Below are 18,965 nucleotides of genomic sequence, written 5' to 3'. Positions count from 1 at the left end.
ATTTCTGTTCTTTTACATTTGCTGAGGAGTGCTTTACTTCCAAATATGTGGTCAGTTTTGGAATAAGTGCGATGTGGTGCTGAGAAGAATGTATATTCTGTTGATTTGGGGTGGAGAGTTCTGTAGATGTCTATTAGGTCTACTTGGTGCAGAGATGAGTTCAACTCCTGGATATCCTTGTTAACCTTCTATCTCATTGATCTGTCTAATGTTGACAGTGGGGTGTTGAAGTCTCCCATTATTATTGTATGGGAGTCTAAGTCTCTTTGTAAGTCTCTAAGGACTTGATTTATGAATCTGGGTGCTCCTGTATTGGGTGCATATATATTTAGGATAGTTAGCTCTTCCTGTTGAATTGATCCCGTTACCATTATGTAATGGCCTTCTTTGTCTCTTTTGATCTTTGTTGGTTTAAAGGCTGTTTTATCAGAGAGTAGGATGGCAACCCTTGCTTTTTTTTGCTTTCTGTTTACTTGGTAGATCTTCCTCCATCCCTTTATTTTGAGCCTATGTTTGTCTCTGCATGTGAGATGGGACTTCTGAATATAGCACACTGATGGGTCTTGACTCTTTATTCAATTTGCCAGTATGTGTCTTTTAATTGGGGGCATTTAGTCCATTTACATTTAAGGTTAATATTGTTATGGGTGAATTTCATCCTGACATTATGATGTTAGCTGGTTATTTTGCCCATTAGTTGATGCAGTTTCTTCCTAGCATCGATGGTCTTTACAATTTGGCGTGTTTTGCAATGGCTGGTACCGGTTGTTCCTTTCTATGCTTAGTGCTTCTTTCAGGACCTCATGTAAGGCAGGCTGGGTGGTGACAAAATCCCTCAGCATTTGCTTGTCTGTAAAGGATTTTATTTCTCCTTCACTTATGAAGCTTAGTTTGGCTGGATATGAAATTCTGGGTTGAAAATTCTTTTCTTTAAAATGTTGAATATTGGCCCCACTCTCTTCTGGCTTGTAGAGTTTCTGCTGAGAGATCTGCTGTTAGTCTCATGGGCTTCCCTTTGTGGGTATCACGACCTTTCTCTCTGGCTGCCCTTAACATTTTTTCCTTCATTTCAGCCTTGGTGAATCTGACAATTATGTGTCTTGGGGTTGCTCTTCTCGAGGAGTATCTTTGTGGTGTTCTCTGTATTTCCTGAATTTGAATGTTGGCCTGTCTTGCTAGGTTGGGGAAGTTCTCCTGGATAATATCTTGAAGAGTGTTTTCCAACTTGGTTCCATTCTCCCTGTCATTTTCAGGTACCCCAATCAGATGCAGATTTGGTCTTTTCACATAATGAAAAAAGGGGGCTTTGTTTGTTTCTTTTTACTCTTTTTTCTCTAAACTTCTCTTCTTGCTTTATTTCATTAATTTGATCTTCAGTTACTGATACCCTTTCTCCAGAAGTGGAGAAAACAGAGGCAGCAGGCCTTGCTGAGCTGTGGGGCGCTCCGCCCAATTCAAGTTTCCCTGGCTGCTTTGTTTATCTACTCAAGCCTCAGCAATGGTGTATGCCCCTCCCCCTGCCAGGCTGCTGCCTCGCAGGTCGCAGGTCAATCTCAGACTGCTGCACTAGCAGTGAGCAAGACTCCTTGGGTGTGATACCCGCCAAGCCAGGCACGGGATATAATCTCCTGGTGTGCCGTTTGCTAAGACTGTTGGAAAAGTGCAGTGTTTTGGTGGGAATGTCTCGTTTTTTCCAGGTACAGTCTGTCACGGCTTCCCTTGGCTAGGAAAGGGAAATCCTCCAACCCCTTGCACTTCTCAGGTGAGGTGATGCCCTACCCGGCTTTGGCTCACCCTCCATGGGCTGCACTCACTGTCCAACCAGTCCCAGTGAGATGAACCGGGTACCTCTGTTGGAAATGCAGAAATCACCCACCTTCCACGTCGATCACACTGGGAGCTGCAGACCACAGCTGTTCCTATTCAGCCATCTTGGAATGGACCCCTGAGGGTCTGAATTTAAATGACACCTTCTCAATAAGGCCTGCCCTGAACACCCTATTTAATCGACAAAACCCACACCCCACCTTCTCCCAGGCAGATGTCATTCCCCAAGTCTGCTCTACTTTTTCCTTCCTCCATAGCCTCAGATAACCTTACCAGTTTCACTGTCTAGTCTCCATTAAAATGTAAGCTCCGTGAGGGCAGAGATCTTTGTCCACTGTGTTCACTGACATATCTCAAGTGCCAAGAACAGTATCCGGCACATACTGGGAGAACAATAAGTATTCATTGAATTGAACTGGTTATTCTTAAATTCATTTTGAAATAAGGCGACATAAAGTATTTCATAAAAATGGTCATAGTTTATAAACTATCATATCAAATAACCATGGATTATTGTCTAGATTAAGGTATATGAGGTGACTGAAAACATCACTAAAATCCCAGGAGTGATTATACAAGTGACATAAACAAAGTCTTTCATAAAAATGGTCACGCTTTATAAACTATCATATCAAATAACAATGCATTATTGTCCAGATTATGGTATATGAGATGACTGAAAACATCACTAAAATCCCAGGAGTGATTATACAATTATAAATACAAGTATAAAACTGTTTCCGTAAAGAAGCTTAACAGAACTCAAACCAAATGATCAACTGCCTTTAGAGTAGACACCTATGGAAGCTATGCATTTGTCCAAATATGTCTAAAATTTTCTCTACAAATTCCTTTCAGAGTGGAAAAAAATATAGGACTCTAAGGGTCACACAGTTCAATCTGTTATCGATGTAAACACTGGAGACTGGCCAGGCATAGTAGTTCATGCCTGTAATCCCAGCAATTTGGGAGGCTGAGGCGGGCAGATCATTTGAGCTCAGGAGATCAAGACTAGTCTGGCCAACATGGCGAAACCTCATCTCTATTTAAACAGAAGAAAACATTGCTGACTAATCATCCTCCGTGCTCTGGCTGGGCTACTTCCAGTAATACAGCAAATCATCTTTGGTGAGTTAATTTGATTTGGGCATACAGCCAAAAATCATTTGAAGGAGAGCATTTTTGAAAACAGGGTTAAAAAAAAGTTGAGAAAAAATTTTAATTGAAAAAACAGATGACCAATTCAAAAGCATTTTGAGAAATAAATACATTTATATATTTATTCGATATCAATAAACTGAAATAAGAGGAAAGATGACTTCTTATCAGAAATAAAAGTTGATAAATATGAAACATTTTCTATTCTTTTCTGTAAGAAAGAAGAAATATAGACAAAATTATGTTTGAACTACTTAAAGAATTTTTCAAAACTTTTCAAACCATAGAGGACAAGGGAGTATGGGATGTAGCAAACCAAAAAACCTTAAATCTCATTCCATGTTAGACTACAATGTACTTTAATTTACAGTTTAGGATAAAAGAAAGTAGTATCTGTGGTAGATGAACTCCAGGATATCTACAGACACTAGATTTGATAATTATGGTTCTTCTCTTTTACCTGCATTTTACAGAAATATTTTTCAAGAAAGTAAATGATGGTTGTATTTTCCCAAACAACAAATAACATTTTAAAGATTTTTAAATGCTCTTTTTTGTTACACATACTGCTCATAACATCCTTCCCTGCCTCCACCCCACCCACCAAATACACACAAACACACAAACACACAGTCACAAATACTATATACCTTCCTCTGTGAGATGATATTGAGAGAAACACTGCAGTGGAGGGGAATAAAAGTGAAACCTAAGCTAAACTTTATGGAGAATTTTACTGTCCTGCAAATTCCTTATGCAACTGTTATTCTAGTCAGCGCAGCTGTTTTTATCTGCTGGCAACACTAAAGCAATAATCATTTGTAGTGGGTCCCTAAAGGGCTGTTTTTTATAAGAACATATGTGTGGGAAATAAAATATTTTCATTGCTATAGACCACAGAAACTGAACTCAAGCAGACAGCTGGATAAAGAGATGACTCCTAAATACAAGATCCTGGCCTTAGTTTGGCATTTAAATTGTCAATTCCTTTCTTACCTACTTTGTAACACTTTTAGTACCAAATATGGCATTTGTATACAACAAGCTCAATAAATGTTTGAGCATAGGCAGATCTCTCTGGTAAAAATGTCACCAAATTACTTGGCATCAAAATTCTGTACTTCTATATATAAATGATATTGTATGACTAAAATATCATAGTTAAATATTATTTAGCTAAAAATGTTCCATATACTGTTTTAGGTCCTAGAAATGCAATAGTGAGAAAAATCAGATGTGGTCCCTACCCCTGTGAACCCAGCAGGAAAAAGATGTTAGTCAAATCTACATCTCAAAATTGCAAACTGGGATTCATGGTATGAATTGAGCTACAGGGGAGAATGGGGCTGGAGAAGTATCCCAAAAGCTCTCCTCAGGAAGTGACTAAAAGGACAGAATAGTGTGAGGGAGTTGAGGAAAAACCATTCCAGCAAATGCTCATGAAACACCTTATGAAAAAATAAAGTCTATATAAATGTTTATGTTATGGTGATGCTTATCATTCAAATAATAAGAAACAGAGAAAATAGTGATCTAATATCAAATGACAGATACCATGCAACATTTCTTTAAAGTCAGAGTAATTAAGCCTCTTTCCCATTTATATATGAATATAAATTGTGGAGTCTAACTCAGTTTAGACTTATATAATACTATGTAGCTAGAACCACTGAATGGGTTTGATAACATCCCTCTTAAATGTATACACTTTAAGTCAATATAAATTGTCTGAAGTTTTCATACTTTTCTTTCTTGTATATAGCAGACACCCAAAATCAAGATTATAAGACTAAAATAAAACTTTCCATGGTGAAATTTAATATTGTACAGCAAATAATCATAATACTGATGAAGATAAAACTGGTTTATTTTTAAACAACTACAGGTTAAGGGGTACTATTGTAATTTTACTTACGAAAGAAATAAGGCTCAAAAAAGTAAATGTTTCAAGGTCATTCTGCTAAAATAGAGTCAAGTCATGCACCTAACTCCATCTAACTCCCAAATTCCTGCCCTAGCCACCACATTCATGACAATGCTGTATTCCTGACAAAAAAAAATCACTTCAAAAATAATCTGTGCTTTCAAACATTTCAAGATACAATGTCAAATTAAAAGTTTAGACAGGGTTTTCTTTTCCTACATTTTTCTCTTTCTTCTTTCTTAAAAGTATAATTTTGTTTATTAACTTTTTTAGCCTTTTATTCAATGGGAACTTGATTCCTATGAAGCTTTTTAATACAAACATTAAAATACTTGACTTTCTTGTACTCGATCAGCAAAGATGCACAGCTGCACACATTGTAGATCCTGGTGTTCTTGAATTATCTAAATATCCACACAATTTGACAGAAGTTAGAAGCATGAAGCAAGGTATAGATAGTATATTTCATTGATTCTAAAATCCCTTCAATTCTAAGAGACACCAAACCTTCCAGGTCAACATGACACATTGCTAAGAAGCCTTTGATAATAAGGCATATTTCTATTTTTAAAATGTTAAAATATGAGAAAATATGGGTCTTAGAATTGACAGAAATAGCAGCAAAAAGGCTCTAACTCAGTTCCTCGTTTGTGGTGGCTTCTCAATTCTCTCTACTGTTCCACATCCAAGAAGGCTGATTTGGGTCCTCAACCACTAGGGCACAGAAAGTCGTCAAACCCACACTTACATCCACTGAAAACTAAACCATGACAGAATGTTTTCTTTGCATTGTTTCTCCCGAAGTTGTTCCCCATTTAATAAAAGAATACAGATGTACAGGAATCATTCTGTGATTAAGAAAACAAGCTTGGTGCATTTAACTTCTAAAATGTAACTTAAAAAGAATTCAAATGACCTTTGCCCTGACAAATGTGACTCTCCCTACACATGTGCTATAAGGCTAGAACACTGTTCTAAAAGGGGATGATATTCTGTTCTTCAGCTGCCAAACTTTTCATAGTACTTTTCGTAGCACTATATAAACAGTGACCAAAAATCTTAAGAGATGAGATTCAGTTTCAAAAGTAACTTGATAAAACAGAGGTGTTTTAAATGTTATATTCATCATTTTATTTCTAAATACGTGCATTTTATATTTCCAAGTTTTATGTTGATACTTTAAAATACTTCATTAAAGCAGACAAGATTATGATATACAACTTAAAAAATAAATTCTGGTTTTGAAGTTTTCATTTAAAACAAGTAAGTCTTCTTTAAGTTCTTTACAGGCCATGATATTATACAGTAATCAGTTTAATTTCAGAGCATACTTATCACTAAACTAGCTAAATTTAGGCTATATGTGAAAATGTATAGTCTCCCAGCCTTCATGTGTTCTTTTTATTTTTAAAGTTGAGGCTGGATGTGGTGACTCAAGCCTGTAATCCCAGCACTTTGAGAGACCGAGGCAGGTGGTTTGCTTGAGCTAGGAGTTTGAGACCAGCCTGGGCAATATAGCGAGACCCTGTCTTTACAAAAAAGTACAAAAATTAGCCAGGCGTGGTGCATGTGGCTGTGGTCCCTGTTTGGGAGCCTGAGGTGTGAGGATCGCTTGACCCTGGGAGGTGTAGGTTGCAGTGAACAGAGGTTGCACACTGTACTCCAGCCTGGGTCACAGAGTGAAACTGTCTGTTTATAAAAAAATAAATAATGAAATAAAAAAATTAGAGTCGAGGTCTCACTCTGTCACCAGGCTAGAGTGACACTATCATAGCTCATTGCAGTCTCACACTCCTGAGCTCAAGTGATTCTCCTGCCTCAGCCTCCTGAGTAGCTGGGACTACAGGCATGCATCACTGCACCTGGCTACTTAAAAATTTTTTTTTTTTTTTTTTTTTTTTTTTTGGTAGATATCGGGTCTCACTTTGTTGCCCAGGCTGGTCACACTCTCCTGGCCTCAAGTGATTATCTGACCTCAGCCTCCCAAGGAGTTGGGATTACAAGTGTCAGTCACCATGCCTAGCCATTTGTTTCTTTTTAAATGAATAATATAATACACTCCAGACTTACACTGAAAGTGCTATACATATGATATCACTTTGGGTTGGGCTGTGAAATTTGTTCACATTAATTTCTAATAACATACAGGACTTCATAAATGGCATCCATGGTGAATGTCCAATAAAACTGGAAAAGTAAGACAGACACTATCAGCTTTCCGGATTTATGAGATAACAGAACCAGACTTCTCCCTCTTAGAAATGGAGCCCCAAGGTCACAATACAAGGCACCGTGGAGACCTGAAATCATTTCCTGGCTCCTAATCCAGTGTTCCACCATTTGGCTACTGTGCTTTGGAAAAAGTAGCCAGTTTTTATTGGTTCCGAAAATATCTTGGTCCAAAATTCATCCAATTGTTTTACTGTTCTGTCCTTTATAATGAAACAGAACCTTTCTCATGAACATGCGATAGAAGAAACTGAGTTAATTCTCCCACACTGTTGAGGAACTTGTAAAAATTACATTGTCTTTCAAATGATTTTTTCTTTACCCACAGAGTTTGTTAGAGAGGTAAACAGGGTTATAAATGAAGTTTGTAGTCATTTAAAAGTAAGACATGAAATATCCAAAGTAGGATGAAAAAAATGTTTATTTCATTAGCAACATGTTTATCAGTAGACCCAACTGCTACCAAGGAACAACTAAGATTCACCATGCTAAAAAAAAATTAGAGGCCTAAAATACCTACAAATCACCCACCATTCTGTGATACGGTTTATTTTTTGTCTTTTAAATGTCTCTACAACCCTGAGGAGAGTGCATTTATTCAACTAAGACCTCTATGCCCAGCCCACTGCTGAACTCTGGATAGTCTTTGCCTTCAAGGAGTACTAAGCAGAGGCTTAAAGTCAAAAAGACTTTAAGAACTTAAAATGGTTTCAAGATATTTCAAGATAACTTGTAAGTTTCTAGGAAGAGCAAGAGGCTCATTGCTAAAACTTTAGCCAGCAAGAAAAATAAATAGTTTTTTACTGAAATTTGGAATTTCAGCAGTATCACTTACCAGCGAGTAACTTTAATAGCCCCAGAACCTGTGGAGCTTCATCATCTATAAAAGTGGGATTACACCTACCACACAAGCTGCTATCTTCCTAAAAGAAGGAGACATAGTCATCGTGAATAAACTACTACAGTGAGGCACTATAAATTCTGCTAGAACTATGTCAACCCATGCAAGCAAGACTAGCTGAAAAGTCAAATGTATAACCAGCAATTCGTTTTGCAGGTGACAGATGTAAAGACCATCATTGACATAACGCACTGGTGTTGGGCTTATTCTCTAACAGAATTTTCCTTTCTTGTTAATTCCATTAATTAGTTCCTTGACATCCATTCCTTTTTCCCCCACAACGATACCTTCTTTAGACCTACAGAATCAATATATAAACAATCATTAACAAGAAAGATTTAAACAGCATGTATTTATTGATTGATTGATTGATTGATTGATTGAGATGGAGTCTTACTCTGTTGCCCAGGCTGGAGTGCAGTGGCTCAAACTCACTCACTGCAACCTCCTGCTCCCGAGTTCAAGTGATTCTCCTGCCTCAGCCTCCCAAGTAGCTGGGACTACAGGCACGTGCCACCATGCCCAGCTAATTTTTTGTATTTTTAGTAGAGATGGGGTTTCACGTGTTAGCCAGGATGGTCTTGATCTCCTGACCTCGAGATCCACCCACCTCAGCCTCCCAAAGTGCTGGGATTACAGGCGTGAGCCACCGCACCCAGCCTAAACAGTATTTATTAATAGGACAAAGTCCTTATTTATTTGTTAAGTCATAATTCAGGTAAAACTTTCCCTGAAACTAAGCTCCATATAACAATGAAGCTATCCCCATCAGAGCCTTTTTCACATTGTACGAAAGCTAGCTGCATAAGGGAAAATTTTTTAGAAGTCCTACTAGGCAAGAGTAACCGGTCTTGTTTTTCTTGTTTGCCAAATCCCTAAAGTTCAGCAGAGTTCCTAGCACAGAGTAAGTAAGGGATTAAAACTCAACTGAAATATTGAGTCTTGGATGACAGTTTATCCTTGCTAATTCAATAAGCAAGGAAATTACTTTGACTATTATATCCATTTATAACCAAAAACTACACACAGATATTCCTGAATCTAGTCACAGATGGAGTACAAGCTTCTACCATCTGTTATATAGGTGAAATCACTTAATTGCATGTATAATTAGACTATGCACTTGTCCAAAAGATAAACATTTCCTATTTGAGAGAAAAAAATGCAAAATTAAATTAGTTATAATCTTCAGTTCTTTTGCACTGAACTTCCATGCCATACTACCTCAGTTCCTAAAATACAGCATCAAAAATTAAAACACAGTTTACTAAACAAAAGGGTTTACAGCATAACCAATTACTTTTGCTAAAAATATATACCTTACAGTTAATTATACTGACTGTAGGGATGGGTTTCACTTAAAAGACATAAAAAATTAAAACATATGGTAAGGAATACGAAATTTAAACAGTGACAACATAGATATGCCCCTGGAAATAGCAAACATCTCCAAAGCAAATGTTCATAAGGAACATCCTCTCGTCCAAACTGCTTGGGTTAGGTTTATTTTTATAGGCTGTTGCTAACACAATAGCACACTTATAAATGTTGAAACCTGTCAAACAATGGAACCAACTTTAAAAAACACTGTACTAAATAAATACTTTGGTAGATGCCAAAGCAGATTATCTCCAAGGAAAGATTTTAAAATTGCACTAATGATGGCAATACTGGATAAGCAAACATATCCTAAAATTTTACTAACCCCAAAATAAATCATTTATAGTAGAGGAAAATAATTAAGGATGATTTTATATGTAGAATAACAGTGTTCATGTAATACATTTGCTTAGAAAAGATACTTTTAAACTGTTATTTCCCTGATTATGGATTATAAATATCTAAAATCAGCATATCCCTCATTTTCTGTTATTACTTAACTATAACTGTTTAGTTTTTTATGTTTGCCTCACACAATTAAACGATAGTGCCACTTACTGATATGTGGAAAAATAAACAGGTTTGGGGTGCAGAGATCAGAAAATCATTTTTGGACATGTTAAGTTTGAGGTTTCTATGAGGCATCCAAGGAGAGATTTCAGAGAGGCGTTTGGATATGTGAGTATGGGACTGAAAATGTAAAAACAAATGAATGAAAGTAACAGCGCTGTGCTTTAGAGTACTTTAGACACCAGAGTCTGTGTGGGTTTGCATCCTAGCTCTGCTATTTAGCAGCTGTTGACCTTAAGTTTGTTATCTAACTCTGTGCCTCAGTTTACTTATATGTAAAATGGGGATAATAAGTAGACTAATGTGAGAATTAAGTAAATAAACAAATATTTTTAAAACTTATAATTTTGCTTATTATAAATTTTTACTGTTATTATTCCCATCAGTAGCAGCAGCAGCTGTTACAGATACTTAGCCTTTGGAGGGGACAGGGTATCTAAGGAGAGCAGAAAGAAGATCCCAAGTTCAAGCCTTGATGAACCCCCAAATTAGAAATCAGGAAAACAATAAAGGGAACTTAAATGTTCCCTGCCTGTGACGTAGGAAAAATTACACCAAGATGGTATCATGGAAGCCAAAAGAGGAGAGAATCTGTCAAGAAGGCCAAACACTTGGTAGTATACAGACTTGTATCTAGCTAGCTGGTGTAGTAGGGCAGCAATAATTCCCTTATGTTGGTAGCTCTCCAAGTTTAGGTCCAGCTACATGCCCAAAAAGGAAGACACTTTTGAGCACATGCCCCTGAGGAACTTCTTCCTGGTGTGGCAGTATCCCTTTCACAGTCCTTATTTTTTGACTTCTAAGTCTATTTCGACAAATAAATATAAAAGTACTCCTTTACATAAAGAGTGTCTTCATTCAAACCAGGAAGCACTGCTATATAAGGGAAAGTAATTCTTAAATATATTCAGAGTAATTCTATTCTTGAATGTCTAGGGGAAAAGAAAGGGCTTTGTGTAGAGAGAGCCTGAGTGGTGAAAACAGTACTGTCAAATACATTTACATGGTCAGTATTCAGAGTCTCCAACAACATTAAAGGAATAGAGTGAGTTATTTTCACAGGTAGACCTTCTCCCTAAGTCAGATTCCAGAAATAAGTTACCACTCTAACCTCTTCTGTTTAATACTTTGGAAAGCACAGAGATGAAAATGCAGCACAAGTCCTTACTAAAAACACATCTTATGTTGCTGGGTAGGTAGTATTTGGTTAAAACAAACAACTTTGGAAAATAGAAACCATGCCCACTCAGTTTATGTTTAAAATGCATATACACATTTTTGAGAAAGCTTAAACTAATGTTTGAAAGATGTTTTTCAACAGCGACAAAACATGAAATGCCAGGCTTTATTTTCCAGAAGATATTAGTGAATAATTTTATTGTTAATACTAAGTGACGATAACAAGAAGAAGGTTCCAAACTCTGAGTTTTTTTTCTGCTTCATGCATATTTGACCTGGGTCAGCTTTATCACGAGGAAGGGGTAGGGAGGGGGGTTTTTGCTAGTAGATAGCTGAAAACCATGCAAACTTATTGCCACTAATGAGATGCAGCCAAAACTGACACTATTCATGGGCAGAAATCTCATGTATCCACAATACAGATATACAATAGAATTGCTTCCTATGATATTTTGCTATTTAGATATGCTGCAGGTTTCCGTCAAGGTAGAAATATTATCTTCTGTTTATGAAAATAAAAGATGTCTTTGATAAGGTTCAGATAGCAAAGGAATAAATAAGTCAGAGGCTGCACATGTGTAGCAATCCCATCCCCCTGAGAGAAGCTGTGGGGATGGTTCTTCTAGGCACACTGATGGCAATACATTTCCTCAATTTTAGGATTCATAATGGTTTCACATTTTTGACATCTGTATGCATCTCAAAATTGATTTTGTATGTATAGTTATAATAATGTTTCTCATATTAATATATTACCCAGCTGTTTTAAAAGAGGTAGCTCTGTAGGCAATAATATGAAATCAGTGCCAGAGATATTAATTTTAAGAAGTACAATGTGTGTACCATTCTATCATTTACATTTACATACTTCTTTTTTAAAAAAGGATAGATACTTTTATGTTGTTATATGCATATTTTATTTCTAGAGGAATCACAAAGAACAGGTAAGGGTTGTATGAAAGGGGAGGAGGCAGAGGTAGGCAGAGGCCTATTTTTCATTGTATACCCTTTTCATCTTTTGATTGTTTATGTTCTACTTATTTAAAAGTACAGTATTTGACTCTTTCAAAAGAAAAGACCAATAATACATACTGTTATGGATACCTGCACATGAAGTCAGTCTATAAAAACTCTTTTTTTATTTTGAGACAGAGTCTCCCTCCGTCGCCAGTCTTGTGAGCCAAGATTGTCGCGTAATCTTGGTCAGGCCGGTCTCAAACTCCTGACCTCAGGTGATCCACCCGCCTTCGCCTTCCAAAGTGCTGGGATTACAGGTGCGAGCCACCACGCCCAGCCTAAAACCTCTTATAGGAGACCAGGGTGTAACAGTATATTCACACAATGAATTACTATTCAGCAATAAAAAAGAAACAGACTATTGATACATGCAACATCATAATGGCTCTTAAAACATTATGTTGAGTAAGAGAACCTTCGTACAATAGTGCATACGTTATGATTCTATTTACATGAAGTGCTAGAATAGGCTAAACAAATCTATCACAGAAAACAATCATAATTGTGGCTGCCAGGGAAGGAAGGTTACGTGAAGGGGTGGGGGTTGCCTAGGAAATGACATGAGATAACTTTCTGGGGTGGCAATTATGTTCTATGTTTTGATAGGTGTCTGGGCTACATAGGTATATACAGTTGTCAAAACTCAATAAATGTTCACTTAAGACATGTACATTTTTATTGTAAATGAACTTTGCCTCAAATGAGAAAATAATCTGCAAGCAAATTTTGAAAACTAGTAAATGATGTGCATTCTGGAGTATTTAGAGTGAAGTGTCTAAATGTCTGTAATTTACTTTAAAATGCATCAAAAGAAAAAAGATGGGTTGATGGACAGATGAACATCATGATATGTGACAAAACAAGTATAGTTACATGCTAATGGTAACATCTAGGTGGCAGGGATGTAGGTGTCCACTATGAAATCCTTTTAGATTTTCTGTATGTTTGAAAACTTTCAAAACAAAATGTTGAAAATAGCTTTGAAAGTATTTCTAGTTAAGTTATTCTTTAAAATGCATTCATTGTACATAGTGTCATCTCTTTGTCAATACATATTGGTCTACCACATTCACACTAAGCATAGTGAGTTTAATGAGGTATTTATAAATATTATATTAAATTTCTAGAACCATCATGGAAGAGATTATGGTTAAAATATGTAAAGCAAATACCGAATGTACATCTTGATTTACAAATATGAAACCATACCACACGTCAGTTTGGCTTCTAAAAACAGTTAAATGCCTCTCCCATGACCTACTCTAAGCCAGTTCACTCTACTCCCAAAAAGAAGTGTTAGCAGGACTACACTACATTCATAAGGACAGTGAGTGAAGATCCCAAAGGGTATGAAAGCCACTGCACACATCACACATCTCTCTTTTCTCTCTTCTTTCCCTCACAGGATATAAAGTAAGCCCCACTCACCACAGCTTCCTCCTCCCCTTCCCCACACTGCTTTACTCTCCATACCAGCTGGTATGGTAAGCCCAAGAAAGGGAACGAATCTGTTTTCTCTTGCAGATGCTCTACCTCTTGCTCAGATGCTGCTAGGTGTGCATTAGATCAGCCTACTTCATTAGATCCAAGACTGAGGTTCATGCGGGGAGGGAATACTGGGGCTCCAGCCTTTAGTGCAGCAAGAGGAATCTGTGGTTTGCCCTAGCTTACTGGGATACTGCAATGGGTAATGGTCACAGCTCCAGCTGGAAGTCAAGCTTTTCTTCCCCTGTGTGACTTGCTCTGCTACAGTCCCTGTGTTTCTGTGCGCATGTGGGCATCCACCATTCAGGGGCATCAAAAGAAGGAATGGCAGCAGTGTAGGTTGGAACTGGGTTATTTCTGGAAGCCTAGATCAAATACCCACTGGCAACAAAACTGCAGATTTTCAATGTAAACCACTTATCTTTTTTTCCCACTCAACTATATGTTGCGCACATATTTTCAAACCAATATATACAGATTTATCTACCCCATGCTTTCTAACCTTTAGGTAGGAGTTGATGAGTATCCTGGCCCAGTGATAATTAAAGCAGATGTAGTAAGATCTGCTCTAATAGATCAAGGACTATAGGAGCTATCATCTTCCCTCAGCAGAACACTCACAATGTAAGGGCTCTAAACTAGGGTATCAGGGCCTCATGACAAGTCATGATACTTTTACCGTGGGACACTCTATATTTTCTGTATATATGTGCATTACCACAATAAGCCAAAAACTGACTTAGTCCATCTGTATTTGGTGTACAGGAGGCCAAAAACCATAGCTTGTTGGACTATTTGTTTTCCTGATGAATTCAATCACTAGATGCTTTGTATTATAAAAATATATTCCAGTTTCCTGATTATATGATGGAATAACATACAAGAGCTCTGTAAGAAAAGAGTAATTTTGGAATTGATAAATTGTTGAATTGCTATTATATATCATTCTTACCTCATTTGAAGGAATGGTGGCAAAGGGTTTGATGACAGCAGCTAATGGAATCTGAGCTTGCTTAGCCATATCTGACGTGCATGGAAAACAGTATGTTGTACAACGGATGAATCGAGGACTGGCATTTCCTGAAACATTCAAAAGGATACAGTTAAAATTTATTTAGAAAAAAACTTTCCCTAAGATATTCAAATATTTATAAAGGTACTTCTAGATAACGCATTGCATTATTTCTTATTTGTAAAACTCTCTTCAAGATTTGTTTTTTTAAAAAGTAGTATTGTGCAATTCTACAATCTATATTCTAGGTGCACTGTAATTTCTTACAAAATAAAAATACTCTGACTCCTACTGCAAAGATGTAAGTATCTTAGTTACTATTATTTTCCATAAGCAGTCTTAATATAGCATTACTATGGATTTGAGAGGTATTTAGATTCAATGGAAAAAATTAAACAAAGACACACAAATACGAAAGAACAAAATTTTTGAATCAAAGTCATTTCTTCTTCATCCTCTTCTATTTGCTTATGCGAAAGGTAAGCATTTCTATACCATTTCATATTAGCAAGTGATACTTTGTCAAATATGATTCCATTTGACTATTTTTTTCTAAATTTGGATATTGAATTTAGAAATGAAAATTCTACTTGTAATAGAAGTATTGTTTTCAAAACACCCTAATCTATTTTAATAGATGTTAGGCTTCTTGACCAAATATCTTTACTTTGTGGCATATCTGAGTGTTAAAACAATATCTATGACATAAAGAATATTTTTATCACTAGAATAACTTGTCTAAAGTAAATTTTGAAATAAAATATTATGACTAAAAAAATGTAATCATCAATCAAATGTTCACTGAGTGTCTCCGACATTTCAGGCCCTGTCCTAGGTGCTTGCAGAGCTTATGTTCTTGCAGAGGACACAGATAATGAATATTACGCCTAATAAAAGTAAATTATATAGGACACTAGAAGGTGATAAATGCTGTGAAAAAAGCAAATCTAGCCGGGCGCGATGGCTTACGCCTGTAATCCCAGCACTTTGGGAGCCGAGGCGGGCGGATCATGAGGTCAGAAGATCGAGACCATCCTGGCTAACACGGTGAAACCCCGTCTCTACTAAAAATACAAAAAAGTAGCCGGGCGTGGTGGTGCGTGCCTGTAGTCCCAGCTACTCGGAGGCTGAGGCAGGAGAATGGTGTGAACCCAGGAGGCGGAGCTTGCAGTGAGCTGAGATGGTGCCACCGCACTCCAGCCTGGGTGATAAAGCGAGACTCCGTCTCAAAAAAAATAAAATAAAAGAGCATATCTAGTGAAGGGGTACCAGGAAGTGGGAGGCAGCTTGCAATTTTAAATACTTACAAGGTATACCTTATTTAAAAGGTAACATCCAAGCAAAGAGTCACCGGAGGCAAGCGATTTACCCAAGCGAGTATCTGGGGAAGGACACGCCCAGAGTAGAGGGACAACAGGAGGCCCATGGAGCTGGAATGGAGCCACTGTGGTGGGCACCAACTGGTGTGGAGTTCAGCGAAGCAACAGGCCAGATGAGGTAGACTCTTGAGACCATTTTAAGCCCTCTGGCTTTTCTCTCAAAGAAATGAGGAACCACTGATGGTTTTAGAGCAGAGGAGTGTCATGCTGTAATGTAGGTTCCTCTGCCTGCATTTTCAGAATGGATTGCAGTGGGGAAGAGTAGAACCAGGGAGACCATGTGGAGGCTGTTGCAGTACTAGCCCAACAGCAGTAGAAGTGTTGAGATGTGGCTAAATTCTGGATATATTTCGAAGGTACAGTGACTTATTTGTTAAAGGGCATATAAGGTGTGAAGATGTGAGGTGTGAGAGAGCATGACGGTCAAGAATGACTCTAAGGTTGCTGGCCTGAGAAACCAGAAGCATAAAATTGCCATCAACTGACAAAGGAAAGGCTGCAGGAAGGGAAGGGATGTTTTAACAGGTGTGTGGGTGGAGATAAGGAATCTAGTCTGGGACATGTCCAATTTGGGAAATCTATTACACTGTCGAACAGCAATGCTGAGTAGACAATTAGATATGCACATCTGGAGACTGGGCTGAAGTCTGGGCTGGAGATACACACTTGGGAATGCTTAGCATATAGAGATGGTATCTGAAATCATGAAACCAGGTTAAAACCACCACGGGAATAATTATGGCCAAAGAAGAAAAGATGACCAAGTACTGAACCCTGGGGTCCTCCAAGATAAGGAGGTCAGAGAAGGAGGAGAAAGCAGCCAAAGGACTGAGAAGGATGAAACGAGGAGCCTAGCGTCCTGAAGTGAAGTGTAGGATGTATTTCATGCGGAGGCATGATCATCTGTGCCAGATGGTGCTGCTGGAGATCCAAAAGAGGCAGTTTTGGTGGAATGCTGGGGGAAAATCTGCTCAGAGTGAGTTTAAGAGATAACAGAAGGAGAAGAATTGGCAATAGTCCTTTTAAGTTTTGCTGTAGAGGGGTGGAAAGAAAAGAATGCTAGCTGGTAAGGGAAGTGGATCAAGAAAACATTTTTATATTTTAAGATGGGAGAAGGTTTTTTTTTTAAAAAAAGATGGGAATCATTCTGTAGAAAGAAAAATACTGATGATTTAAGAGTAAGAGGGGAGCCTTACTGTGGAAATGTATACTTGAGTAGTGCACAGGGAGAGAGACTGGCTTTCGGCTGGAGCACAGATTGCTCACCGAGGGCCAAATGCAGGCGGGCACAGTGGGAGGATGCATTGAGATTGGGGGTCCATGTGGTGGTGGGGTACACAGAATTTCCTTTCTGAAAGGAGGATGTAAAGCAGCTAAAAGAAAGATGCGAGAGAAGGTAATGCAGGTTTGAAAAAGTGTGAAATAGTCACTAAGGAGACTGGAAAAGTGAAAAGACTTGGGAAATAGAGTGTGTTGGGAAGTTTATGGTCCTGAGTTTAAATAGAGGTTGCGGCGGGGTTGTGAGCCTTTCTCTGGCCATGTTTCGCTGCACAGATGCAGGCCTGAAATGAATGGAAGGTTGGACTTAAGAAAGCTTTTATTCTGCTCATTTCCAAGCTACTAGTGCTAGATTTCACAGATTTTAGGACAAACTAGAAATCTGGATTTTTATATAATGTACTCTGATTTTTAAATAATGACAATCAATTCAAACAGAAACAAAAGAAATTATTGTGTAGGACAAATTAACATGACTGCAGGCTGAATCCAGTCCTTGGGCTGGACTGCAGAGCATCTGAGAGAAGGGGAAGATATAGTACTAACAACAAGGATAATAATAATAATAGCAGCCAATGTGCTAGACATAATTCTAAGGCTGTTACATGTAAACTCATTTAGCCCCACGATAACTCTATGGATTAATATATTTATAATCCACTTTACTGTGGAGGAAACTGAGACACCGGGAGGTTATGTGACTTTCCAAAAGTCAGAGTTAGTAAGTGGCAAAAGTGGGATTAGAACAAATTATAATTTTCTACAACATCCCAGAAAAATTAAGTCCAGGTCACCAAGGCCTGGAATGCTGGATGAGAGTTGAGACCAACCCTGTCTGCCCATGGGCAACAGTGACATTGTTTTAGCAAGGGAGAAAAAAAAAAACCACCACCACCACCAACCAATGAACCAACCAGAACTTTTTTTTTGGCAAGGGTAAAATGATCAAATAAGTAATTGAAGAAAATCAGTCTGCCCAAAGTTAGATAGCTTCTAGGAACAGAAAAAGAATAGAGACAGGTAAACTGGTCCATTGCTTTAAGAGCCCAGGTTAGCAGTAATAGAGGAGGAAACCAGATTTTTGGCAGCAGGAATAAAAGTAAAGGAACTCTTAGGTAATATTGATAAATGTAAATACACTTGAACGCTTAATAGTGTTTGTTTCATATTTAAACAAAACTTTCTTTATTATCATCATCACAAAATGTTATATAGATGATGAACTAAGAATTTTAAAAGTATTTTAAAGTTTATTTTAATTTTCCATTGCACTCAATTATATTCCTTAGAATTACCAATAAAATATTGAAGCTGGATATTTGTTACCCTTAAAGGGTTTATTTTTTGATAGTGAAATATGCATAAATGAATGAGCTCTGAAGGTGACTAAACAAATGCTTCGTTCAGGAAGATAATGCACATAAAGAATAAAATTTGAAAAAGCAATTGAGAATTTGTTTTTATAAACAGGTATACGACAGTGGGGCATAAAAAGTCTGGCTACCGTGGATAATTTAGCAACCTCAGGAACTACAACTTGAAACTTTTTGAGTGCTTCATAAAGAGCATTATGGGATAATTTTACTGAAAACATTCAACAAATTCATTCCACAAACATTTACTAAG

At 37.5% G+C, this 18,965-nt stretch overlaps 1 protein-coding gene across 5 annotated transcripts in view; it reads right to left on the bottom strand.

The window, feature by feature from the left end:
• The window catches only part of SEC24D (SEC24 homolog D, COPII component), a 117,821-nt gene that overhangs the window by 58,305 nt on the left and 40,551 nt on the right, over positions 1 to 18,965 (bottom strand). For all 5 annotated transcript variants that reach the window (XM_017870884.1, XM_017870882.1, XM_017870886.1 and 2 more), the window contains exon 8: positions 14,623 to 14,750. In XM_017870884.1, coding sequence (XP_017726373.1) covers positions 14,623 to 14,750 — 128 coding nt within the window. The remainder of the gene's footprint in view (positions 1 to 14,622; positions 14,751 to 18,965) is intronic.

Source organism: Rhinopithecus bieti, unplaced genomic scaffold, assembly GCF_001698545.2.
Source record: "Rhinopithecus bieti isolate Rb0 unplaced genomic scaffold, ASM169854v2 scaffold_5846, whole genome shotgun sequence".
Taxonomy (NCBI): Eukaryota; Metazoa; Chordata; class Mammalia; order Primates; family Cercopithecidae; genus Rhinopithecus; species Rhinopithecus bieti.
This window is presented reverse-complemented; position numbering and strand designations above follow the sequence as displayed.